This window comes from Pezoporus flaviventris, unplaced genomic scaffold (assembly GCF_033815535.1).
Source record: "Pezoporus flaviventris isolate CSIRO_AGI_PZ_B2104156 unplaced genomic scaffold, CSIRO_AGI_Pfla_v1 ptg000154l, whole genome shotgun sequence".
NCBI lineage: Eukaryota > Metazoa > Chordata > Aves > Psittaciformes > Psittacidae > Pezoporus > Pezoporus flaviventris.
The window spans coordinates 38,860-65,363 of record NW_026892702.1 but is presented as its reverse complement, the minus strand read 5'-3'; the positions used below and the strand labels follow the sequence as shown (position 1 = coordinate 65,363).

Genomic DNA, 26,504 nt, shown 5'->3' with positions numbered 1-26,504 from the left:
ACCAGTACAGGGCGAGCAGGGAGAGAAAGCCCAGGGAAGCCGGCATCCGAGCCGCTCTCCTTACAAGGAGGAAGCACGGCCTCCAGACCACCCCTCGCCTGCCCACGGGCGGGCAGGGCTCCCAGCGAACGCACGCTAGGATACACGCGGTCACGGCGCATCACCGACAGCCGTCCCAGGCCCGCGGAACGATCGTACCCGGGAGGCAGAGCCTCCGGCGCTCGCTCCGCGCAGCCCAGCACCAGCACCCCGTACCTCGCCGGTCCCCGGCGCGCGGGGCAGGCCCTGCCTGGAGCCGTGGCCACAGCTAGCCGCCTTCGCCTCTTCCGTGCCCTTGGCCGCCGGCAGAGCGTAAATTCGCCCCGCGTCGGCGACCATAGCTGCGCCCCCGACAACACTCCCGACTCCGCCTGGTGCCGTGGCAGGCCCCGTATCATGCATGGCCCGCGCGTTGCCGTGGACACCCCGGCGGCCCCGCCAGGAGCTGGGACCTAAAGGGAGGCTCGCGTAGCCACCCTGCGCCGCCGCCCCCCCCCGCACTGCTCTCGCGAAGCTCGGCCGGGCTGCGCTCGCGGCCGCGGCAGTACCGTCTGGAGCAGCAGGTCTAACCGCGAGGCTGGCCGTGCTCACTCCAGCCGTTTGACCTGCTTTTTTCGCCAGCGGTCCTTGTCTCTTCTGCAGGCTCTCGCAGCTCTCCTGGCCGACTTGCTCAACCTTGACCACGCTGCCAGTGTACCAGACCCATACAGCTGTTCCAATCGATTTGATACCGGGAAATAAAGGGTTAACATTGTGCCTGCTTGCTTAAGCAGTCGCTGTGCTTGGTGAAGCAGAACCGTAGGAGTCAAAGTTGCAAGAACGGTGAAGCAGAATTGTAGGAGTTACAGCTGCTAGGCAGAATTGTAGTAGATAAGATTTCATAGCTTAATATTTAAGACATTCTTGTTTAAATAGTATCTTTAGAAAGAAAAGGAACAAAAGATAGCCAGAGTAACAAAATTTGCAAACCTGACAAGTTTCTGCTTCAAGATACATAAAACCAGCTTGTACCCAACCTGAGGTTTGGATAGGAGCTGAAACCCTATTGAATCTGCCTGAAAGCAAGAGGTTACTCGCGGTGATGAAGAGGAACTACAGGCCTTCATCCTCACGTCCGCCTAACGACCACCACCAGGAGGCACTGGCTTATCAGTGGATGCACCTCACTGTGTAGATGACTTTTCTGACAGCCTGGGAAGTGATTTGTGGAACTCATGTGCTCAGAGTTACCTGCCGGCAAACATAAAACATTCTTACTTGCTGAAACCACATCAAGTAACTCCAAAAGAGGCTTTCAAAAGTAGTGAGTACCTCTAAGTGGCATAATCTCCCTGAACCTCAGATCGTAACACAGCCTGCTGATCTCACGGAAGTCCTATGAAAGTTAATTATTTTGTGTGTGTGTGAAACTCACAGATTCTGTAATTAAGCCTTTCGTTGAAAAGAAAGAAAAGAAATCAATAATGCTGGATTCAGGGAGTAATTTGCAACACAAACGGTTTAGTATCCCACATTAAGCATAGGAAGCGAGACAAAATACTGAAGTCTGAGCACTCTTCGCTTTGTGCCCTGAGAGGGGCAGGGAAAAAATAGCAGACGTTAATGGAATTTAAAGTAACATGCTACATAACCACCAGAGGGATAGCTCCCGGTATGGTTGCTCACACATAATACACATTTCTATCATATCATAATACACATTATCTATCTTACATGACCCTGGTTCTAACATCTTCCTTTTCCCTTTTATCTTCACTACAATATTTTAACATTCCAGACAAGCTAAGCAGGGAGCTTAAATCCTGTAAAGTAGAGGAGCTGGTATCTCAAAAAAACAGTTTTGCTCAGGTAACTGCAGTTACCATTTTCATTTAATATTGCATTACTACTTTATGCTGAAATTGGGCTAGGATAAAGCCAATAGCCTTCCTTTGGACCCTTCAGAGTGCACACGGCTTGCAGGGTTAACTCCTGTAAGTGACAATTGCTGTTTTGGTTTGAGGTGCTTTGCAGTCTTTCAGAAAATACCCCCACACAACACTTCCTCCAGCAAAAGAGATAACTTTTTTTTTTAATTCTAAAGGAGAAATCCAGATGTTCCAAATGGAAGGTACATGTCTTCTAGATATGATGCTGTGTGTAGCTTGTGGCACAGGTTCACAGACTGGACTTTTGAGCGTGAAGAAAACAGAAGCTACATCTTACTGATGCCCCCAAACTGACAAAACATGCTTTGCTGGAATTCCTCTGCTCAGCCAACGGCTCATAGAGAGCATGTATCTTCTCCAGTGGGAGGTCTTGTACCATGCTGTTAAAGGATGCTGCTATACACTTATTTAGGCTACCCAGAGGGATTAATTTATCAGTTTTTTCTTCTTCTTGTTGCTGTAGACCCTGTCTTTTGGTTATTTCTGAGCACTGTAGTAGAACCAGAGTGCTGGAGGATCTCCAGTTAGGTTTGTGTTTTCACCACCAGTCCCTAGGGTGAGGAATTCAGCAGGGCTGTTGCTAAAGAGCAGCAGCTTCCATAACAAAAAGTAGAGGAAAACCAAAACCTCGTTCCAAAACATACTGCATGCAGCAGGCCTTGTCCTCAGCAGACTTCTCTTTAAAATCCAGAGAGGAGGTATGTCTTGCAGTTACCCTGGAAGTGAGTAATTTGGGAATTTCTGACATAAATAAAATTACAGTGAGCAGTTCTAGAAATGGCTTGATTTTTTTTACATGCTGGCAAGTCATTCGTATTCCTGCAAGGGTCAATATGCCTTCCCACAGAGCAACAGTGAGCCGTGTTTTAATATAAAGTAGCCTCTTCTTTTTCTAAAAGATGAATGAAGGAGACATTTGAACACTGACACTTTATACAGTCTCTTGTATTCAGTTTTGGAATACCTGCTCTCTCTTTTGGCCTCCGACATTCCCTCTGCATGGCTCCTCTACTACTTCCAATATGAGTCTAATAAAAAACACTCCCAAAGAGCTGGTCTCTTGCCTTCAGCTGCAGTGCAAGGGGGAGTGCATGGCTGAGGATGACTGTCTGTCTTCATTCCATGTCTGTGCCGCAGCCAAAACCCAGCAAGGTGAGGACGAAGGGAGAGGAGCAGCGTGAGCAAGGCAGAGAGCTCTGAGAGCATCATGTCACTTGAGTGGAGCTAAACACTGCCCTGTGAATGCAGCACAGCCCTTCTCTACATGCTCTCTCCCAGGCAGGGCTGTGTGTCCCGCAGGAACAGGGGTTTCGCCAAGGACACAGCCCATCTCAACACTCCCCTTTGCAGTGCACACAGGTGGCTTCTCTGAAGGGTGTAGCCAGAAGCGCAGATGCTCTGCATGACCTTTGCCATGGGTTAAATGCCACAGACAAGTCCCCCGGAACACCAACAGTTAAGGAGAGAGAATCGCAAATTACAGTCTGAAAGACTCCTAGAATCTTGGAAGTCGGGGACCTCTTTGAATAGGAACCTTGTGATGTTATGGGATGTGCTCTGGTGACGAAGCTTGTGCTCGCTGCTGGGGGGACCCACAGAGAAAAGGCTGAGTGGGAGGAGGGCTCAGGACTCGCCCTGCTCCCCTGGGACAAGCCCTGTCTCAACGGGTCTCCCAGAGCTGCCCTGGTACTGGACCTTCCCTCAACCCTCAGGTGTCACACAGCAGGCAGGAGCACACAGACAGGGGCTGTCCCTGGCTTGGACAGGAAGAACTGGTGAGATGAAGGGCCCAGGACATTGGGCCCAGGACCTTGCTGCTCTGCCCGCAGACCCCAGCGCAGGGGGTCAGCCATGGGTGGGGGAGTGTCGTGGTTTAAACCCAGTCAGACAGCTTGTTCACTCACTTCCCCCCCCTTCTTGCTCTCCCCCTACTCCCGGAGGGACAGAGAGGAGAATCGAAAAGAATGCAACTCCCACGGCTTGAGATAAGAACAGTTTAGTAACTAAGGTATAACACAGATCACTGCTGCTACCACCAATAACAACAATGATAAAGGAAATAACAAGGGAAGAGAATACATCACCTCACCACCAGCCAACCGATAACTCACCCCCCAGGCCCGACCAAGCACCGACCCATACCTCCTCCCACCCTGCAGTCCCAGCCCTTCCGGCTAACTCCCAGTTACATCCTGGGCATGACGTGCTGTGGTATGGAATACCTCTTTGGTCAGTTTGGGTCAGGTGTCCTGTCTCTGCTTCCTCCCGGCTTCCCCTCCTCCCTGGCAGAGCATGAGGCTCACAAATTCCTTGGCCAAACCAAAACATCGCTATCAGCTCTGTTCCCAGGCCGAAAGTCAAAACACAGCACTGCACCAGCTACCAAGAAGGAGAAAAATGACTGCTACTGCTGAACCCAGGACAGGGAGTAAGGGGGAAAAGCCTGGCAGATGTGCCCCATGGAGGGGAGCCACTGAACATGGGCAACTGAACCTTGCCTGCTTCTTCCATGCTGAGCTGTAACCGATCTCCTCATACATGGCCTCAGGGAAGGGCTCCCAAGCTCTCCCAGAGCTTCTGGAAAGTGGCAGAACTGCCCCAGAACAGGCAGAGAGGGGACAGGAACCCACTCTGCCCCCCCAGCTTTGGTCCTTTGGGCATTGCCTTAGCAGAGGGAAGTGACAAAGTCCCACAGTGTGCAGCCGAGAACTGGGGAACCCTCTGGCCCAGGCAGCTGCTGCCATTGTGGACACAAAAGCTGTGCTGCCCAGGAGGGTCCCGTCATGCAGGGGCTGGCAGATAGACACATAGTGGTTGTAGGGCGTGATGGTGAGAAGATAAAACTCGTGTGCGTTTGAGGAGAGAAAGAAAAAGACCTGGGCAGCACATCCCAGGAAGAAGGTGGCCCTGGTGTTCCAGAGGGACCTGGCAATGGCTTTAGTGACAGCGGTGGACATGGAGCACAGGTCCAGCAGGGGGAGGTCGAGGAGGAAGAAGTCCATGGGGTGTGAAGGCACTGGTTGCAGGCTGTGGTGGTGATGAGGAGTTCGTTGCCCAGGAGTACAGTCAGGTAGATGCCGAGGAAGAGTCAGACATCCAAGAGCTGCAGCTCCCACGTGCCTGCAAATGGCAGAAGGAGGAAATGGGTGACGGAGCTGCCACTGGATATTTGCAAGAACCTGTTATGGGGGGCTTTCCAAAAGGGAAAAGACAGTGACAATTTAGGGGAGAATTCTCTGGGTGAAACCTGATGCATTTCTCACAGAGCACCCTGAATCTGCCTCTTCTCTGGTTTCAGGAAGACTTTTGGCAGGTCCCTTCCATGAGCTCTGGTTGGTGCAGGCTGAGGGTGTCCCTGGAAGGAGGGGGCTCTGCTGGGGCTCTGGCAGAGCCAGTCCTGCCCTCCAGCAGTAAGGAAAGAGAAACACGGCAGGAGCGCATATGGGGCTGTTGTGTCAAATGAAATTCACACGAGATATCAAAGAGCTTTTCAGAAGATCTCACCTGTCCATCAGCTTTGGTCTCAGCTGCCCTGCGTTGGCTCTTTCAGCAGGGAGATGACTTCACCCAGGCTGCTCCAACTCGCAGCCCCTGGGGTGCAGGGACCCTACTTGGAATGACAACCCGCGGTACCCCTGGCTGCACAGCTGGCTGCACACCCCTGAAACCACCCCCGGGAGAAGGCAGGCATCACACACACCCCTTTGATGGTGCACTGGGGAATCCAATGCTTCTCCAGCCCCGCTACTGGGAAATTAAAAGAGGAAGCTCACAAGCCCCTGGCAGCCCCAAGGAGCTGTCCCAAGGATTGTGGGTGACCCACATCCGCTGCCTGCAGGCTGCCCTGTACCCTGTGACCGGGTGCTGCTACCCATCCCCCAATGGACCTTCCTGCACACCTTACTTTAGAGACAGATCCTCTACACCACTCTGATCTGACAAACCATTTATCCCTCCTCCCCCATTTCTCTTTTTTATTCGTGTTCTTTTTCTTGTCTGGTTTCAGCTGAGGTTTTCTTGTTCTTCCATCTTTCCATGAACCTGCACTCGATAAATGCAGGTGTAGGCCGTGTTTCCCCAGTTGCTCTTCACAATAAGTTTGATGTGCGCAAAGGCTCTGTGCGTGTTCTGTGAAGAGAGTGACAAGAAAACTGAGGTGTTAAGTGTGACGGTGCAATTGACGTTTCTCCCCCTGCCCGCCCTGCTCCTGCTCAGGAACAAGCTTCCAAAAGTGGGTAGGAGTGGCTGTAGGCATCTGAGGCTCACTGCTGGTACCAGGGCTCCTGCAGAGACTGGAGGCACGGGAAGGGAGAAGACACCCTCTGGAACCTGGCCTGCTGGGGACTGCGCCTCCCTTCCCAGTCCCCACTGCTCGAAGCACAGCCGGCAGCACAACCCAATTCTCACCCGCTCCCTCCCTGCACCCTGACCCCTGCAGCATGAGGCTGCTCCCTCCCCAAAAGCCTAACTACAGAAACAAGCAGTATGTACACAGTGAAGATACACACGATCAGCAGGTATCTCCACAGGGATGCAAGGGTACCTGCCGCATGGCAAACAAGGCTGAAGACCGTCCCTGGGCAAAGAAACCAGGGAAAAGTTAGGCCTCTGTCTTGCGGTGTCTTCTCCAGGATGCTCAGCCAAGAGCGTTTTGGCTCCCTGCAGGGAGGCAAGCACCGAGGCCTAGGCACCACCTCTCTGGGGTGAAGAGCAGAGCAGCCTGCATTTCTCCAGCCACTTGTGACATTTTGCCAGACTTCTGGCACAGTGCAGCGCTCTGAGTTCACCCCAAGGACTTTGCAGCAAGAACCAGTGCTGAGCTTACTTGCAAGTGCTGTGGCCTTGTCATGACGCTTGGGTGGCCCTGGAGAGGATGAGCTGGGAGTGGACTGAGGAAGGCGTTTCACCAGCTCCACCTCTGTGAAAAGGCTCCTGTGGGAGGAAAACAAAAAAGATGCCGATTGCTCGCAGTGCTTGCTGGGAGAGCAAGCCATGCTTTCAGCCACGGCCCACCAGAAGGGGGGTGGGCAATGCACAGGGCTCTTGCGCAGAAGCGTCTGTCAGCTTCCCCATGCTGATCCATGACCTGCTGGCTGTATTAGGCCGTGTCCCAGCTACCGTCCTAAGCTGATGCCAGGCGGTGCTGGGAGATGGTAGTGCTGGGAGGTGAGGGGCACTGGGAGATAGGGGGATCTGGCTTTGGGGGCTGTTGGAAGGTGCTTTTGTGTTGGAGCAGTGAGCAGACACCATAGGACGCCTGGCTGTCAGGGGTCCTTTGTTCCCCTTCACCACCCCCAGATGCCTGGGCACTTGCATGTCCAGATGCCCTGTGCAGGAAGCTGGACTGATGCCAGCAAAGGTGGCTGAAGCCATGCTGGAGGCAGGGGTGACTCTGTGCCTAGGCCAGGCTTGCTGCCAGGTCTGGTGTCTCTGCCAAGTCTGGCTTTGCCCTGGGAGCTCTCAGGGAGGGCAAGGAGGAGTCCTGGGAGGGATAAATCTGCCCCTCACCTTCTCCAGCCTCATCCAGGACTCACCAAACCGCAGAGAAACCTGAAGGTCACAGTGCTCAGCATGGCCCTGCTCTTCACCATCCTGCTGTGCACCCCAGCAGATGCTCAGGTGAGTCCCCAGTGCCTCGTGGAGGGGCTCAAGGCTGGGAACAGGTCTTGGCTGCAAGATATCAGCTCCCCTGCAGGATGAAATCATAGTGGTGAGCATGAAACCCCTTGAGTTGGCTTCTCCCTTTCCCAAGCAAGAGGAAAGGGAGAAGCCCCAGGTGATGCAGCTTTCTGCCTTCCACAGTTCTGTTTGTTCCCAAGCTTCCGCGCAGTATAGCTCCTGATACCCAGAGCCCAGCTTCTTCCCTGAATGGTCGGACCTATGGAGGTCGCCCTAGGAGGGCCTGACCCATTCCTTCTCTCGGTGCCCCCACACCCCTCCCTTTTGGGCCCCTTCGTCCTTTTGGTCCCCTCAGGCATCTCCTCCCTGGGATCTCCTCTCTATCCTACCTAGGGTCCCCAGATGCCCTCCCTTTGATCGTTCCCAATGCCTTTGGGACGTCGCCCCCCTCAGTCCTTTGCCTTTCATCCTGTCCACTGTGGTAATGTCCCCAAAAACACTTCCTTGAACCCCAGCTCCCAAACACTCTCCCAGTCCCCTCACTTTGGTCCTCTGCAGTCGTCCTTCTGCCTCTACCAACCACCACGCTTGAAGTCCCCGTATCTTCCGCACTTGAATTCCTCTACCCGACATTAACATCCCATACAGTCCTGTCCCTTCAACGCCATCAGCATGGTTAATTCACGCCAGTGCCCTGTCTTTGCGTCCCAGTCATCCCATCCCCTTTGGAGATCCCTAATTCCCCAGGCTGTCCTTCCCTCTGTCCTCACCCCTGGTCACTGCATGAACAGGTATCCCAGGTGCAACTTGGAGCAATGGGGTGGGGGGAGCAGAAGGGATCTTCCTGCTCAGACCAGATGGAAGCCATGGGCCTGGGGAGGCTGGGGACCCCTGTACCCCACACAAAGCCCCACCAAGGTCCAATCCGGACAAGCTCTTTGCTCTCTTTCCCAGGCAGTCTTAGAAGAAAGTGGAGATGATAGCCTGAATGTAAGTACTGGGGTGGACTCAGAGGGCAACCAGTCTGGGGAACTAGATGGCAGTTTGCGCCTCCCATCCCTTGCTGGTCCCTTGCTGGTACTGGGACATACCAGTGACCAGTGAGCTTTTGTGGTCTCTCTACAGGGGGAAATCAAAATAGAGGAAGGGAAGAAGCCTGAGGTAGGTACCATGAGTTCTGCTGTCCCCAGATGCTCCCCTCACGGCCACAACACTCCAGGACATCCCAGTGTGCCCCTGCGCAGCCCAGTGCATCCCACTACAACCCTCGAGAGCAGCCCCACACCCCAGTGTTTTTCCAGGGAGGCCCCCTTCCCCTGGGTCCCCCTTGCACTCCCATCCATCCCATTACAACCCAGAGCACCCCAGGATGCCCCAATACACGGCCATGCACCCAGGTGGGCCCCTTCCCCAGGATCCCCACTGCTTTCTCTGTGCCACCGTACAAATTCACATACCCAATTTCTCCCTGAAAGCACCTTCTCCAAGGACCCCATTGCTCACTGCTTTCCCTGCCTGCCAGTACACCCCAGTGCACCCAAGGGTGTCCCTAACCCTCCCTTTCTCCCCAGGTTCCTTTCGAGGTGCTTCTCCGCCAAAAACGCCTGGCTGTAGGTCTTCGTGTCTAGTTGAGCAGGGCATCCCAGCATCAGGGCATTTCCAGCCCCACAAGGGATTCTGAGACCCAGGAAATCGCTGAGCCCTCAGGGGTGGCCAGAGCTTGGGTATGGAAGACGGAAACAGAGGGGACTGTCCATGATCCATGTGCCAGGGCAAGCTGGACAGAGCTGCCTTTCCTTGCACTCAGCGGGGCTCAGCAGACCCAGAGGATCACCGTGCCGGACAGGCAAGGGCTCTGGTGCCATGCAGACCCCCAGGATCACCGTGAGGGCTGGGCAGGGCTCCGGGAGGTTTCAAGGCATCCTGTTGTAAGGGATTCTGGGTGCCCTATGGATCTCACAAGAGCCAAGCCCTATCCTAGGCTTACTGGGGTCTCCAATTCCCTTCTCCTTCCCCAGGTCTCTGCAGAGAGAGACACTGGGGACACGGCCCCTCTCATGTGCCAGCAGACACCATGGGCGACTGTTTCATTTTGGGATCTGTTTTTCAGGACCGGAAGTGGTGGTGACATCCTTATCGTGTCCCCCTCCAGCGGCATGAGGAGGTGGTCGTCCCTGGAGGACCCCACCTGAGCCCTGGGGAGCCCTGGGCCATTTCCCTCTCATGATCAATAAACCCGTTCAGCAAAGCTGCGCTCTGTGTGCCTGTGTCTGTGCCCCCTCTCCTCTGCCAGCGGCCGCATGCCTGGATCCTCTCTGGCTGCATCACCACAGTGAGCAGAGTGGCTGAGGGAGTGTGGGCTCCTGTGGTGTCTGTGTAAAGGAGATTCCCTTCCCACACACCGTGTGCCCCAGGTAAGGGCAGATGAGGGCAAACTGGAGCGTCCCTCTGTCCTGGTTTAAACCCAGCTGGTAACTCAGCACCAGGCAGCCGCTCGCCCATCCCCTGGTGGGACGGTGACGGGAATCGGAAGAATAGAAAACCTGTACGTGGAGATAAGAACAGTTTAATAATTGAAAGCAAGTAAAATACAGTGATAATATAAATAATACCAACAATAACAGAAATTATAATAATACTAAGAAGCAACAGAAAAAAAGAAATGAAAATCCAGAAAACACAAGTGTTGCCCAATACAATTGCTCAGCACCCGCTGACCAATACCCAGCCTGATCCAGCATCAAACGGTCCTTTCCGTCCAACTCCCCCAGTTTCTATACGGGTCATAACATGCTGTGGTCTGGAATATCTCTGTGGCTAGTTCAGGTCAGGTTCCTCCTGGCTTCTTGTGCCCCTCCTCACTGGCAGAGCATGAGAGACTGAAAAGTCCTTGATCAGGGTAAGTGCTACCCAGCAACAACTAAACCACTTGGTGTGTTACCAGCATTGTTCTCAGACTAAAGCCAAAAGAGAGCACTGCACCAGCTACAGGGAAGAGAATGAACTCAGCCAAAACCAGGACTACTACCTGGGTAAGGTAAGGCAGTCTGCCCGCCCCTCCTCCTCTGCTTTGCAGCTACCAGCCCTTGAGCATCCCCACCTTCTGAGAACACACGACCACCTTAGCGGAGTGACCAGCCACAGCACAGCAGCCCTGCTCCCCTGCCTTGGCCCAGAGGGAGGCCAAGGAACACATCTTTGCCTTTCACTAGCTCAGCTATTCAATGCTGATGCGCGCTCACACATCACAAGCTGTTCAAAGGGCATAAGCAGACGGTGGATCAGACACTTCTCACACACTGGGGATCAGCTGTCAGAGCAGGGGCATCCAGCAATGTCTGGCTGGAGCTAGGAGGGCTCTGGACTTGGAACCAGTTCCATTGCCAGCTCAGTTCCAGCCATGATCTTGCCCTGCCACATGGACAGGGCATGTCAGTCCAGTCTGTATCAGAGACTAGATCTTTCCTTTGGGAGGCCTTCTAAAAGCCCTTGAGGGATGTATTTTATCTGCCCCTTGGCTTTGTCTCTCTTGCCTTTACCTTCCTCACCAAAGAGGGGAGAAATGCCAGTCAGTAACAGCAGCAGACCATTAGCAATGTCCTGGTAACACGGGAGTTTTCCATCAAGCATGCCGCTGTGACAGGGGGACTTTAGCTAAAGGTGCCCAGGCATGCACACAGCAACACACAGCGAAAGGCAAATGCACATTCAGCAACTCGTTCTGCCAGACAAACATTGTTCTTTATCTTCGACCTAAGTTAGTCTCAAAGTACTTTAACCCTATGTTTTCCAGGCACTAGCTTTTCTTATATCAACCCCTCCGCCCCCCCCCCCCCCTTCCCCCCCCCCCCCCTTTTCTTTTACCTTTACAAGTTCTTTTGCTATGTGACTCCATTTTGCTCAAGAGTTCTGGCCATTTTCAACTTGTTGTCTAATCTTCTGCCTTTAGCAGGCTTTGCAAACTCATACAGTTATAGCCACATAGCAACACCCATGATTTGTGAAAGCCAATACATTTATGTGTTTATCACAGCGGGAAGGAACAACCCCTCGCAGGAAAGGGAAGTGCTGGGTGGGTGATGCTGCTCCAATTTCCAGTCCCTCTGAGCACTTCTTCAGAGCGTCCTTCTGAAAGACACTGAGGCAGCATTTACCTGCTAGGGAAGGATCCTGAGCATTGATGTTTTTTTACTCTTGGTGAGTAGGTTGGGCAGTGGGAGCAGAGTCGTGTGTAAATTGAACTTCTGTATCGGACATCCCTCCTGTCCTAACCTGTCACTGCCTTTTTCTCCGATGACAGCGCCCCATGCCCAGAGGCAGTAAATGTCCAACAGCAGCTCCATCACCCAGCTCCTCCTCCTGCCATTCTCAGACAAGCGGGAGCTGCAGCTCCGGAACTTCTGGCTCTTCCGGGGCATACTCCTGGCTGCGCTCCTGCGCAACGGCCTCAGCAGCAGCAGCACAGCCTGCGACCAGCACCTCCACACCCCCATGTACTTCTTCCTCATCAGCCCCTCCCTCCTGGACCTGGGCTCCACCTCTACCATTGTCCCTAAATCCATGGCAAATTCCCTCCAGAACACCAGGGCCATCTTCTACCTGGGATGTGCTGCACAGGTTCTTCTGTTTGTCTTTTTTATTTCAGCAGAATTTTCTCTTCTCAGTGTCATGTCCTATGGCCACTACGTGGCCATTTGCAAATCCCTGCACTACAGGACCCTTCAGGGCAGCAGAGCTTGTGTCCACATAGCAGCAGCTGCATGAGGCAGTGGGTTTCTCTGTGCGGGGCTGCAAACAGCTAATACATTTTCTTTACCTTTCTGCCAAGGCAATGCTGTGGAGCAGTTCTGTGAATTTTCCCAGATCCTCAAGCTCTCCTGAGAGAGACCACAAAAGCTCACTGGTCACTGGCATGTCCCAGTACCAGCAAGGGACCAGCAAGGGATGGGAGACGCAAACTGCCATCTAGTTCCCCAGACTGGTTGCCCTCTGGGTCCACCCCAGTACTTACATTCAGGCTATCATCTCCACTTTCTTCTAAGACTGCCTGGGAAAGAGAGCAAAGAGCTTATCCGGATTGGACCTTGGTGGGGCTTTGTGTGGGGTACAGGGGTCCCCAGCCTCCCCAGGCCCATGGCTTCCCTCTGGTCTGAGCAGGAAGATCCCTTCTGCTCCCCCCACCCCATTGCTCCAAGTTGCACCTGGGATACCTGTTCATGCAGTGACCAGGGGTGAGGACAGAGGGAAGGACAGCCTGGGGAATTAGGGATCTCCAAAGGGGATGGGATGACTGGGACGCAAAGACAGGGCACTGGCGTGAATTAACCAGGCTGATGGCGTTGAAGGGACAGGACTGTATGGGATGTTAATGTCGGGTAGAGGAAGGAACCGAGAGAAGGAATGGGTCAGGCCCTCCTAGGGCGGAGATAGGTCCGACCATTCAGGGAAGGAGCTGGGCTCTGGGTATCAGGAGCTATACTGCATGGAAGCTTGGGAACAAACAGAACTGTGGAAGGCAGAAAGCTGCATCACCTTGGGCTTCTCCCTTTCCTCTTGCTTGGGAAAGGGAGAAGCCAACTCAAGGGGTTTCATGCTCACCACTATGATTTCATCCTGCAGGGGAGCTGATATCTTGCAGCCAAGACCTGTTCCCAGCCTTGAGCCCCTCCTCGAGGCACTGGGGACTCACATGAGCATCTGCTGGAGTTCACAGCAGGATAGTGAAGAGCAGGGCCATGCTGAGCACTGTGACCGTCATGTTTCTCTACGGTTTGGTGAGTCCTGGATGAGGCTGGAGAAGGTGAGGGGCAGATTTATCCCTCCCAGGACTCCTCCTTGCCCTCCCTGAGAGCTCCCAGGGCAAAGCCAGACTTGGCAGAGACACCAGCCCTGGCAGCAAGCCTGGCCTAGGCACAGAGTCACCCCTGCCTCCAGCATGGCTTCAGCCACCTTTGCTGGCATCAGTCCAGCTTCCTGCACGGGGCAGCTGGACATGCAAGTGCCCAGGCATCTGGGGCTGGTGAAGGGGAACAAAGGACCCCTGACAGCCAGGCGTCCTATGGTGTCTGCCCACTGCTCCAACACAAAAGCACCTTCCAGCAGCCCCCAAAGCCAGATCCCCCTATCTCCCAGTGCCCCTCACCTCCCAGCACTATCGTCTCCCAGCCCCGCCTGCCTCCCAGGACTGTGTTTTCGCCCAGAACTCCCCCAGGAATGTTGCTAGCCTCAGACCAGGGGTCTCTGAGCAGAACTCTCCCTGCCCCCTCTCCATCCCTTGGGTAACCAGGGGGCTGGGAATGACCCCTCTTCCTGGGGCACGAAGGATCCCGGGCTTAGGGAACACTGGGAGGTTGGAGGACAGCTGCGGTGCACTGGCAGGTGGGGATACTGCCAGGTGACTGGGATCTTGAGTCACAGGAGGCGATGGGGAGCACTGGTGAATGCTGGGCACTGGGAGATGAGGGTTCGGCTTGAAGGAGTGCTGGGGTGGTCAGAAGGCCCAGCTCCAGCCCACCCCATTTCCCATGCACTGTAGTCCCCAGTCTTGGGCAGTCCACAGCCATGGCCTCCTCAGTGCAGAGAACGGAGCAGAATATCCCCTGCCCTGACCACCAGCCTGCCACTGCCTGGGGCCACCATACCCACCCAGGTCACTGGAGTCCCACTCTGCAGAGCTGCCTCCAGATGGTGGGTCCCAATGACTCTGTCCCCAGCAAGGCTCTGGCTCCCTGGATGGCACTCGGACACTGGTCACCCAAGGCCCTTGTCCTCAAGGGATGTCCCTTCAATGTCCTCATCCTTGGCCAGGCCAGCTCTGTCCCCGAGCAGGATGTGGCCACCCGGAGGGACACCGTGAAGCAGACGCTTGTCCTCAGGCAGCCACTTGGAGCTAATTGCAGGGACAACAGAGTTCCCATGGCAACAGGAGAGATGTTTGTTCTTGTCATCCCTCCTGTCTGTGTGTAGCTGATAAGCTTTATTTGCCTAGGGCCAGGAAGTGCTGGGGTGGTCACAGTGCCCAGCTCCAGCCCACCCCATTTCCCATACCCTGCAGCCCCCAGTCTGGTCCAGTCCCCATGTTGCCCCAGGGGAGCCCAGAGGGAGCCCTGCTCAGCCCCACTGTGACATCAGAGCCGCCAATCTTGACTGAGAACTGGGCACCCATACAGCGTTGTGGGGCAGGGAAAGAGCCCACAGCTGCACGTGACTGTTGCCCCGGGCAGGGACACTCCCGTGGAAGGGCAGCGTGGAGCTGCTGCTGGAACTGGTTTTGCCTGAGGAGCCCAGACTGCTGAGGCTTAGGAGGAAGAGCTGAGCAGGGAGGCTGCCTTTGCCCAGAGATGGCAAGGAGAAAGGCACCACGGAAAAGAGTCCAAGGGACCTTAAATGTCTCCTTTGAGACCACAGCTGACCAACGGTCAGCACGAGAGGCTGCAGGGCGGAGCCACGGCCAGGCGAGTAGGTACGAAGTTGGCTGCTCGTGCATGGGGCATCAGCTTAGGACGGTAGCTGGGACACGGCCTAATACAGCCAGCAGGTCACGGATCAGCATGGGGAAGCTGACAGACGCTTCTGCACAAGAGCCCTGTGCATTGCCCACCCCCCTTCTGGTGGGCCGTGGCTGAAAGCATGGCTTGCTCTCCCAGCAAGCACTGCGAGCAATCGGCATCTTTTTTGTTTTCCTCCCACAGGAGCCTTTTCACAGAGGTGGAGCTGGTGGAACGCTTTCCTCAGTCCACTCCCAGCTCATCCTCTCGAGGGCCACCAAAGCGTCAAGACAAGGCCACAGCACTTGCAAGTAAGCTCAGCACTGGCTCTTGCTGCAAAGTCCTTGGGGTGAACTCAGAGCGCTGCACTGTGCCAGAAGTCTGGCAAAATGTCACAAGTGGCTGGGGAAATGCAGGCTGCTCTGCTCCTCACCCCAGAGAGGTGGTGCCTAGTTCTCGGTGCTTGCCTCCCTGCAGGGAGCCAAAACGCTCTTGGCTGAGCATCCTGGAGAAGAGACCTCAAGACATAGGCCTAACTTTTCTCTGGTTTCTTTGCCCAGGGACGGTCTTCAGCCTCATTTGCCATCTGGCAGGTACCTTGTGGAGATACCTGCTGATCGTGTGCATCTTCACTGTGTACGTACAACCTGTTTCTGCTGTTGGGCTTTTGGGGAGGCGGTAGCCTCATGCTGCAGGGGTCAGGGTGCAGGGAGGGAGCGGGTGAGAATTGGGCTGTGCTGCCGGCTGTGCTTCGAGCAGTGGGGACTGCTGCTGCTGCTGCCAACTTCCTCCTCTTCCTCCGCTGCAGGCTGCATCTTTGCTGTCAAGCAGAGATGGGGAAAGGAGTATGTATGTACTCCGTGTTTCTGTGTTGGACACGGGGAGAAAGGAGGTGTCTGAGGGCCCTCAGCCAGCTTCCCACTCTCACGAGCACTGCTCGTGTTGTGGCCGTTCTCAGGGAGAGCCAAGAGTAAAGCCGCTGGGCAGACTCCCTGCCACACATTCGCCAGAGGCCCAGACTTTGGTCATGGTAGGAGAACCTGCTGTGTAGCCAGACGCAGGGGTGCGGAGGCGGAAGTCTTGATTTGCTCAACCTCTTTACTTTCGGGGAGTAGTGAGTCCTGGCGTTCTTCTTTGGGGGAAGAGCTGCTGGCAGTTTTGAAAGGTGTGGACCGAAAGTGCTCCTCCTGGGCTCTTCCCTGGCAGCTGTGTTGTCAGGAGCAGGCTTCCAAAACAGTGGCTTTTGTGCCTGGAAGTGGTAATCCAGCTGGTTTGCTCGAAACTTGCCTCATTGACAGACATAGGACACCCTCCTTTTTCAGGCAAAAGATGGCCGTGCACAAGAAGAGGTTCCTGAGATTCATTGTCTTCTTGCTTCCAGTGGTTCTTGGTGAGTCTGTGTGAGCAAATGTTTGAGAGTAACAGCCTGGTTGTGCTGGATGCCAGCTTTCCTTTTTGGCCCATATGTGTGGAAACTCGCATGGTCCAAGTGCTTCTGGTGTGCGTCCTTGACGAGGACTTGCTTTTCAGCTACCAGTAAGACTGGTAGCCTCCCAGCCATGCTGCTGCACTGGCCACAGGACCAAAGGGCTTGCTTAGTCTGCAAGCCTGCGAGAGAAGGGAGTATGTATTTCCAAGCCTGAACTGGGGGATACCCAGAGGGGCTGTGCAGGGCGACTGATGGCCCTCCTGATACTTCTCCTGGCTGATGTAGCCTGGTCTCAGGGCTCACAGGAGCAGTAAGGGGAAATGGGAAAGAGCTCTGGGTCAGCGAGCACACCTGAAGCTCATGGCTACACAATGCCCTGAAGCCTGTGGTGATGGTTTCCGGTCAGAGGCAGGTCCTGTCTCTGCACCCTGTGTTCCCCACCTCCTCAGCTTAGCTGCTGCCCCATCCACAAGGCAACCAGGAGGAGACCACGGTGCTTCAGGGACCACTAGCAACCCAGGTCAAGTGACTGTCTCTTGGTGATGTGAATTGCAGCTGGTGTTTACTGTGGGACCTCACTGCCAGCGTGGACAATGCAGGCAAAGGCACAGAGAGAGGTTGGTGGACCCTCTGGGACAGGCAGCTCCTGCAAGGGAGCATTGCTGACAGTGGCTGGCTAAATCGTGGGCTTTTCTGTGTCCACACAGAGTGAGCCAAAGAAGCAGTGGCTTTTGCCGGGGCTTCCTAGGGAAGCCTCTCCTGGGAAGCCCCAGCAGCTCTGGTGGTGGATACTCTAACAGAGAGTTTTTCCCTTTCAGGCTCTGACATGGGCATCGGCAGCAGAAACAAAGATGCTGAGGTAAGAGATGTTTCCTGAGCTGGAATTGGACCTGTGCAGGAACATCAGCCAACCTGTCATGGTTTAAGCCCAGCCCGTAACTCAGAACCACGCAGGCGCTCGCTCACTCCCCCTCTTCTCTGTCCCCCTGCTCCCCGAGGGATGGGGAGGAGAATCAAAAGAATGTAACTCCCACGGGTTGAGACAAGAACACTCCAGTAACTAAGGTGTAACACAAACCACTGCTGCTACCACCAGTAATAATAATGATAAAGGGAATGACAAGGGAAGAGAATACAACCGCTCCCCACCGGCTTAATGGTTCCCAGCCCGACCAGAGCCGTGATCTAGCCCTTCCGGGTAACTGCCCCGTTTATATACTGGGCATGACGTGCTGTGGTATGGAATACCTCTTTGGCTAGTTTGGGTGCAGCGTCCTCTCTCTGCTTCCTCCCGGCTTCCCCTCCTCCCTGGCAAAGCATGAGACTCAGAATGTCCTTGGTCAGAGTAAACATTACTGAGCACCAACTAAAACCAGCGGTGTTATCAGCGCTGTTCCCAGGCTGAAAGTCAAAACCACAGTGCTGCACCAGCTACTAAGAAGGAGAGAAATTCCTGCTACGGCTGAACCCAGGACAACCTCGTGCTACCTGCACCCATTTTTCTAACAGCCACGGCTCCTGTACTTCCCTCTGGCCATTGCCTTTCTTTCAGCGTGGGGAGGAAGGGAAGCATTCACAAACCAGAAAGCCCTGTGTCTCTGCTCCTTGCAGAGGGAATGGGCTGCTCTCTGACAACATCTGCTTTCCTGTTCCTGCAGGAATTTGCACGCCTTGTTGACAGAGCAAACCCAAAAGTTGCAGCTTCTGCTGGAGGAGGTGGCTCAGCTGGAGGTGGAGATAAGCAGTTTGAAGAAGGTAACCCTGCATTTTGGAGAAGAAGGCTTGGCTGGGCAGAAGCCCTGAGGAAGCACTACCTGGGATTAGTAGTGGGCTCAGCCTGCTGAGCGCAGCAAGCCAGCTTGTGCCAGGGGATTGCTGGGTGAGCTTTGGCACTGCCCAGGCCCTTCTCTAGGCCCAGGTTAACTGGTGCTTCAGGCAGTAGAAATCTTCCAGCATCCTTCCCTTGGCACGGGCACCTTTGGCTGCTCTGGCTGGGCCCTGAGCAGCAGGGAGACCCAGGCCCACTCCCATGGCCAGCCTTTGTGGACATGGCCTGAGCATGGAAGGTGGGAACAAGGGAGTGAGGACCCCATGGTCGTGGCCACATATACTGTGCTTGTGGCTCACGTCAGCTGCAGTCTCTCAGCTTACTGGACAAGGCTTGCCTTGTATTTCTGACACTGACTCTTTGCCTTTCTGGGCGCTGGTAGCCATGCTGAACTGACTGCTGAAGTGCTCATTTTCTGTGCTTGTTTGTGTCTTTCCCAGGAGAGGCAGGAGGTGAACCCGGCAGCACTGGAGTTGGCTTTGGAAGTCTTCGTCGGAAGATCTGACTGGGCCCTGAAAAGTTCTGGTATGGACACAGCAGCCCATTCTCCTTGCCATGCACTTGTCTGTAGCACTCCCCAAAGGAGGATGTCCTCCAGGTGCTGCTCTCCTAAGCAGGGGAGCTGAAAGCAGGGGAGCTTCATGAGGTCTGAGAGCAAGTCTGTGGCAGTGGCTCTCTTGGATTCCCTCCTGGTTCCGCCTCTGCGCAGGTGCCTCTGGCACTGTTCCCCCCCCCCCCCCCACACACATTCCAGGGCTGACGGAGGGGCTCTCTTCCTCATCAATGCATTTGGAAAGAGAACGGATGCGTCATCCTTTATTGCCCACACAGCAAGCCCTCAGCTTTGGTCTGCCCTCATTCACCAGCACCCTCAGGCCTTCTACTTGTGGCGCTGAGAGGAGCAGACACCAGGCATATGGGTGCTGTCATCCTGCGCAGCTAGGCACCCCTACCAGCATGGAGATGAGGAGAGGACTGACAGACGTGGAGCTGTCCAGCAGCATCAGAAAGGGCGTCTGAGCACAGGGTCCTCCTACTCGGTGGCCTCGTGCAGTCACCTGCTCTCCCTTCCTTACAGGTGCCACCATTGACATGCAGAGAACTTCAAAGACCTATGACTGCAAAGAGAATTGGGGCTGCAGGGTTTTATGGTTCTTCCACACTCCCAACCCTCCTGATACGATTTTGGAGGTATTGTAGCAGAAACCACCAGTGCATGTTTCCTTCCTGAGAAGCTGGGGACTGACCTTGGGCATTGTCCTCTCAGTCCAGTGGTAATGCTCAAGCCCACAGTGCTGATCTGTTGCCTGAAGCCAAAGCTTGGACTCAGGGCTGGCCTCGATCGAAAGCAGTGGCTCCCCTCAGGAGGGGAACAGAGCTCAACTGCGGCATCTTGCCCAGAGTCCTCAGTCACAGCTGGGTGAACGACATTCTCCCTGGTGACCTCATTTCCATACTCAGCCCTAACAGTTCTTTTCTGGGGTGGGAGGCAGGGGGTCCTCTGCAGAGCCACTGGGCAGAGAGCTGTGTCTGTAAGGGCCTGACTAGGTTGGCTTAGTAACAGGTATTCTCCTCTTTTCATAATACTGAGAGGCTGCTGCTTTTGTCCATTTCCTCACACGTGCCTCATTTTCAAGCTGGACTAGACCCCCCAGACACACCAGCACCTGTGCTTCAGGCTACATGAGCAGCTGTGTTGAACTGAACATGGGCTCACGTTTCATTAACTCTCACGTTCTGATTGCAGCCGGATATTTCCCCAGGAAACTGCTGGCCATTACAAGGGCACCAGGGCCAGGTGGTCATCAGGTTGCGAGCACGAGTCCATCTGACTGCTGTCAGTGTGCAGCACATCTACAAAGAGGTCTCTCCATCCGGGACCGTCACCAGTGCCCCCCGAGACATCGCTGTCTTTGTAAGTCTCTGCTGGGTGCTTCTGGCTGGCATGGCCCTGGGGCAAAGCCGTGACTGGAACTTGCTTGCTTTGTGCAAGCAAGTCCTTGGAGATTTGTGTCCTGCTTTCTCCTAAGCCCTGCAGTGCACTTGCAGGATACTTCAGGGGCTCTAGGGGTTCCATCCCTCTCAAGACTCATTCTGGTGAGAGCACCTCAGGGCTCTTGAATAAAACACAAGGTTGAGACAGTGCTTAACTACTGCTAGAGCCCCAGGAGAGGCTCAGTAGACAACAGCCCATGCAGTATATGCTGATCCAGCACATACAAACATCCTCTTTGCCGGGACAAGTCTGAGCTTCTCTCCTTCCTCCTTGTGCTTTTCCCTTGAGGGATCGAATGCAGACAGAGAAGAGGAAACTCTCCTTGGGATGTTCATGTACAACGTGACAAAAGAGGCTATTCAAACCTTCCCTCTGAAGGTACAGTCTGTGCATGAAGGCAAGATGCCCAGGAGAAAACCAGCAGTGCCTGCAAGTCCGTGGCAGGAAGAGCGTGAATGCTCTCTCCCCTGGCGCAGGGGCCCAGACCACTGCCGAGGAGGCCTGGTGGAGCTGGGAGGACTGAGTAGCATGCGGTAGGGGTAGCAGCAACAGGTTTGCAAGGGCAGGGTTGCTCCTGTGGGAGCTTAAGTCCTGAGAGACCCCTGCTGCAGCTGCTGCCTTCAGCAGAGCCAGCTGCACACATGGCCTCTCCACCAAAGCAACATCTTCGTGCCAGGAGAAATAGGGATACCTGGTGGGGGAAGCTGCCGGGCAGCATTGTCGCTCCACCCTGTGGCCTGCTGACAGGCTGGACAGTGTCCTTTCCTCCCAGCACAACACGTCCCTTTTCTCCTGGTGCCCTCACACCTGCCAGGAGGAAGGCAGGCAGAGAGCATGGCGGGAGCTTAATGGACTTTCACACCAACTGTCTCACGCATAGGAGGACCTCCCCAGCCTCTCTGTCAGCTCAGAGCAAGCTGCAGAGGTAAAGGGGCAAAGGGAAGGGAGGCGCGGTCGCCAGCAGGCCAGGTTCCAGAGGATGTCTTCTCCCTTCCCGTGCCTCCAGTCTCTGCAGGAGCCCTGGTACCAGCAGTGAGCCTCAGATGCCTACAGCCACTCCTACCCACTTTTGGAAGCTTGTTCCTGAGCAGGAGCAGGGCAGGCAGGGGGAGAAACGTCAATTGCACCGTCACACTTAACACCTCAGTTTTCTTGTCACTCTCTTCACAGAACACGCACAGAGCCTTTGCGCACATCAAACTTATTGTGAAGAGCAACTGGGGAAACACAGCCTACACCTGCATTTATCGAGTGCAGGTTCATGGAAAGATGGAAGAACAAGAAAACCTCAGCTGAAACCAGACAAGAAAAAGAGCACAAATAAAAAAGAGAAATGAGGGAGGAGGGATAAATGGTTTGTCAGATCAGAGTGGTGTAGAGGATCTGTCTCTAAAGTAAGGTGTGCAGGAAGGTCCACTGGGGGATGGGTAGCAGCACCCGCTGACAGGGCTACAGGGCAGCCTGCAGGCAGCGGATGTGGGTCACCCACAACCCTTGGGACAGCTCCTTGGGGCTGCCAGGGGCTTGTGAGCTTCCTCTTTTAATTTCCCAGTAGCAGGGCTGGAGAAGCATTGGATTCCCCAGTGCACCATCAAAGGGGTGTGTGTGATGCCTGCCTTCTCCCGGGGGTGGTTTCAGGGGTGTGCAGCCAGCTGTGCAGCCAGGGGTACCCAGGGTTGTCATTTCAAGTAGGGTCCCTGCACCCCAGGGGCTGCGAGTTGGAGCAGTCTGGGTAAAGTCCTCTCCCTGCTGAAAGAGCCAGCACAGGGCAGCTGAGACCAAAGCTGATGGACAGGTGAGATCTTCTGAAAAACTCTTTGATATCTCGTGTGAATTTCATCTGACACAACACCTCCATACGCGCTCCTGCCGTGTTCCTCTTTCCTTACTGCTGGAGGGCAGGACTGGCTCTGCCAGAGCCCCAGCAGAGCCCCCTCCTTCCAGGGACACCCTCAGCCTGCACCAACCAGAGCTCATGGAAGGGACCTGCCAAAAGTCTTCCTGAAACCAGAGAAGAGGCAGTTTCAGGGTGTTCTGTGAGAAATGCATCAGGTTTCACCCAGAGAATTCTCCCCTAAATTGTCACTGTCTTTTCCCTTTTGGAAAGCCCCCCATAACAGGCTCAAGCAAATGTCCAGTGGCAGCTCCGTCACCCAATTCCTCCTTCTGCCATTTGCATGCACATGGGAGCTGCAGCTCTTGCATGTCTGACTCTTCCTCGGCATCTACCTGACTGTACTCCTGGGCAACGAACTCCTCATCACCACCACAGCTTGCAACCGGTGCCTTCACACCCCATGTACTTCTTCCTCCTCGACCTCCCCCTGCTGGACCTGTGCTCCATGTCCACCGCTGTCACTAAAGCCATTGCCAGGTCCCTCTGGAACACCAGGGCCACCTTCTTCCTGGGATGTGCTGCCCAGGTCCTTTTCTTTCTCTCCTCAAACACAGACGATTTTATCGTCTCACCATCACGCCCTACAACCACTATGTGTCCATCTGCCAGCCCCTGCATGACGGGACCCTCCTGGGCAGCACAGCTTTTGTGTCCACAATGGCAGCAGCTGCCTGGGCCAGAGGGTTCCCCAGTTCTCGGCTGCACACTGTGGGACTTTGTCACTTCCCTCTGCTAAGGCAATGCCCAAAGGACCAAAGCTGGGGGAGCAGAGTGGGTTCCTGTCCCCTCTCTGCCTGTTCTGGGACAGTTCTGCCACTGTCCAGAAGCTCTGGGAGAGCTTGGGAGCCCTTCCCTGAGGCCGTGTATGAGGAGATCGGTTACAGCTCAGCATGGAAGAAGCAGGCAAGGTTCAGTTGCTCATGTTCAGTGGCTCCCCTCCATGGGGCACATCTGCCAGGCTTTTCCCCCTTACTCCCCCATCCATGGCTGATCCCCTGCGCTGGGGTCTGCGGGCAGAGCAGCAAGGTCCTGGGCCCAAGAGTGGAGCTTCATCTCACCAGTTCTTCCTGTCCAAGCCAGGGACAGCCCCTGTCTGTGTGCTCCTGCCTGCTGCGTGACACCTGAGGGTTGAGGGAAGGTCCTGTCCCAGGGCAGCTCTGGGAGACCCGTTGAGACAGGGCTTGTCCCAGGGGAGCAGGGTGAGTCCTGAGCCCTCCTCCCACTCAGCCTTTTCTCTGTGGGTCCCCCCAGCAGCAAGCACAAGCTTCGTCACCAGAGCACATCCCATAACATCTCAAGGTTCCTATTCAAAAAGGTCCCCATCTTCTAAGATTCTAGGAGTCTTTCAGGCTGTAATTTGTGATTCTCTCTCCTTAAGTGTTGGTGCTCCAGGGGACTTGTCTGTGGTATTTAACCCATGGCAAAGGTCATGCAGAGCATCTGTGTTTCTGGCTACACCCTTCAGAGAAGCCACCTGTGTGCACTGCAAAGGGGAGTGTTGAGATGGGCTGTGTCCTTGGCGAAACCCCTGTTCCTGCGGGACACACAGCCCTGCCTGGGAGAGAGCATGTAGAGAAGGGCTGTGCTGCATTCACAGGGCAGTGTTTAGCTCCACTCAAGTGACATGATGCTCTCAGAGCTCTCTGCCTTGCTCACGCTGCTCCTCTCCCTTCGTCCTCACCTTGCTGGGTTTTGGCTGCGGCACAGACATGGAATGAAGACAGACAGTCATCCTCAGCCATGCACACCCCCTCGCACTGCAGCTGAAGGCAAGAGACCAGCTCTTGGGGAGTGTTTTTTATTAGACTCATATTGGAAGCAGTAGAGGAGCCATGTAGAGGGAATGTCGGAGGTCAAAAGAGAGAGCAGGTATTCCAAAACTGAATACAAGAGACTGTATAAAATGTCAGTGTTCAAATGTCTCCTTCATTCATCTTCTAGAAAAGAAGAGGCTACTTTATATTAAAACACGGCTCACTGTTGCTCTGTGGGAAGACATACTGACCCTTACCTGCCAGCACGTAAAAAAAATCAAGCCACTTCTAGAACTGCTCACTGTAATTTTATTTATGTCAGAAATTCCCAAATTACTCACTTCCAGGGTAACTGCAAGACATACCTCCTCTCTGGATTTTAAAGAGAAGTCTAGTAAGGACAAGGCCTGCTGCATGCAGTATGTTTTGGAATGAGGTTTTGGTTTTCCTCTACTTTTTGTTACGGAAGCTGCTGCTCTTTAGCAACAGCCTTGCTGAATTCCTCACCCTAGGGACTGGTGGTGAAAACACAAACCTAACTGGAGATCCTCCAGCTCTCTGGTTCTACTACAGTGCTCAGAAATAACCAAAAGACAGGGTCTACAGCAGCAAGAAGAAGAAAAAACTGATAAATTAATCCCTCTGGGTAGCCTAAATAAGTGTATAGCAGCATCCTTTAACAGCATGGTACAAGACCTCTCACCGGAGAAGATACATGCTCTCTACGAGCTGTTGGCTGAGCAGAGGAATTCCAGTAAAGCATGTTTTGGCAGTTTGGGGGCATCAGTAAGATGTAGCTTTTATTTTCTTCACGCTCAGATGTCCAGGCTGTGAACCTGTGCCACAAGCTACACACAGCATCATATCTAGAAGACATGTACCTTCCATTTGGAGCATCTGGATTTCTCCTTTAGAATTAAAAAAAAAGTTATCTCTTTTGCTGAAGAAAGCGTTGTGTGGGGGTATTTTCTGAAAGACTGCAAAGCACCTCAAACCAAAATAGCAATTGTCTCTTACAGGAGTTAACCCTGCAAGCCGTGTGCACTCTGAAGGGTCCAAAGGAAGGCTATTGGCTTTATCCTAGCCCAATTTCAGCATAAAGTAGTAATGCAATATTAAATGAAAATGGTAACTGCAGTTACCTGAGCAAAACTGTTTTTTTGAGATACCAGCTCCTCTACTTTACAGGATTTAAGCTCCCTGCTTAGCTTGTCTCATGGGAAGTATCCTAAAGGTCAGTGTACAGGTACAGGACTTGAGTAAGGATTCGGTATTTTGCTCTTTGCTTGTCTTGGCTTTGTAGGGTTTCCTAGTGTCATGAAATGTGGAGGGAGCATCCAGTACCTCCCTGCGGTACCTGAATAGAAACTTCTAAGCAGCCGCTTGTAGATTTTACTGGAATCACTCCAATTCACCCTCAGGATACTCTCCCCACTACCAAAATCTTCTCCCTACAGCTCCTACAATTTTCCACCAGTGCTCTTATGTCTGCCAATGCTCCTTGCTCCTTGTAGGCAGCAGTTGGTTGCGTATGTCTCTTTTTTATTCATAAAACAGCTTTTTCGTGTTAGCTTTACTTCCTGTAAGAAACTGATATAGCAAATCTTGGACAGCACGGAGATGTGATCATAAAACTGACTCTCCATGGGATAATGCTGTAGGTGAGAAAGGGGAAAAGATCCAATCGTCTGTTGGTATAACAAGCATCTGCAGAGCTAGGACTCCACCAGTGCTGTTTGAAATATTTATCCAAACTGACGCTGTGTGCAGGCTATTTGCCTTTGTTTTATGACTGGAAGGTTAAAATATTGTAGTGAAGATAAAAGGGAAAAGGAAGATGTTAGAACCAGGGTCATGTAAGATAGATAATGTGTATTATGATATGGTAGCAATGTGTATTATGTGTGAGCAACCATACCGGGAGCTATCCCTCTGGTGGTTATATAGCATGTTACTTTAAATTCCATTAACGTCTGCTATTTTTTCCCTGCCCCTCTCAGGGCACAAAGCGAAGAGTGCTCAGACTTCAGTATTTTGTCTCGCTTCCTATGCTTAATGTGGGATACTAAACCATTTGTGTTGCAAATTACTCCCTGAATCTAGCATTATTGATTTCTTTACTTTCTTTTCAACGAAAGGCTTAATTACAGAATCTGTGAGTTTCACACACACACAAAATAATTAACTTTCATAAGATTTCCGTGAGATCAGCAGGCTGTGTTACGATCTGAGGTTCAGGGAGATTATGCCACTTAGAGGTACTCACTACTTTTGAAAGCCTCTTTTGGAGTTACTTGATGTGGTTTCAGCAAGTAAGAATGTTTTATGTGCAGCCTTTGCAGCATGCAACTCTGAGCACATGAGTTCCACAAATCACTTCCCAGGCGGTCAGAAAGGTCATCTACGCAGCGAGGTGCGTCCATTGATAAGCCAGTTTAGTGAACCTGGGTAGGTAACTGAGCACTGAACTGTGGAAAGAGCTGAACATCAGGTTGCCTGACAGAATAAAACTGTCGTGGATAGACTT

General features: G+C 53.6%; 1 protein-coding gene and 1 pseudogene across 1 annotated transcript; both read left to right on the top strand.

The window, feature by feature from the left end:
- Positions 1-11,909: 11,909 nt before the first annotated feature.
- Positions 11,910-15,256, top strand: LOC133283149 (olfactory receptor 14C36-like; annotated as a pseudogene).
- Positions 15,257-18,127: 2,871 nt separating this feature from the next.
- LOC133283181 (SUN domain-containing protein 5-like) lies at positions 18,128-22,167 on the top strand. Its single transcript, XM_061479721.1, has 5 exons — positions 18,128-18,257; positions 18,771-18,855; positions 19,409-19,521; positions 20,078-20,245; positions 21,497-22,167. The coding sequence occupies exons 3-5, from the start codon at positions 19,423-19,425 to the stop codon at positions 21,620-21,622; spliced, it is 393 nt and encodes a 130-aa protein (XP_061335705.1). The 5' UTR covers positions 18,128-18,257; positions 18,771-18,855; positions 19,409-19,422; the 3' UTR covers positions 21,623-22,167.
- Positions 22,168-26,504: the final 4,337 nt, after the last annotated feature.

Coding starts and splice junctions, on each gene's coding strand:
- LOC133283181 (XM_061479721.1), top strand. CDS start 19,423: ATGCAGAGAACTTCAAAGACCTATGACTGCAAAGAGAATTGGGGCTGC. Junction 19,522..20,077: donor CTCCTGATACGATTTTGGAG/GTATTGTAGCAG, acceptor TTCTGATTGCAG/CCGGATATTTCCCCAGGAAA. Junction 20,246..21,496: donor CCCGAGACATCGCTGTCTTT/GTAAGTCTCTGC, acceptor CTCTCTTCACAG/AACACGCACAGAGCCTTTGC.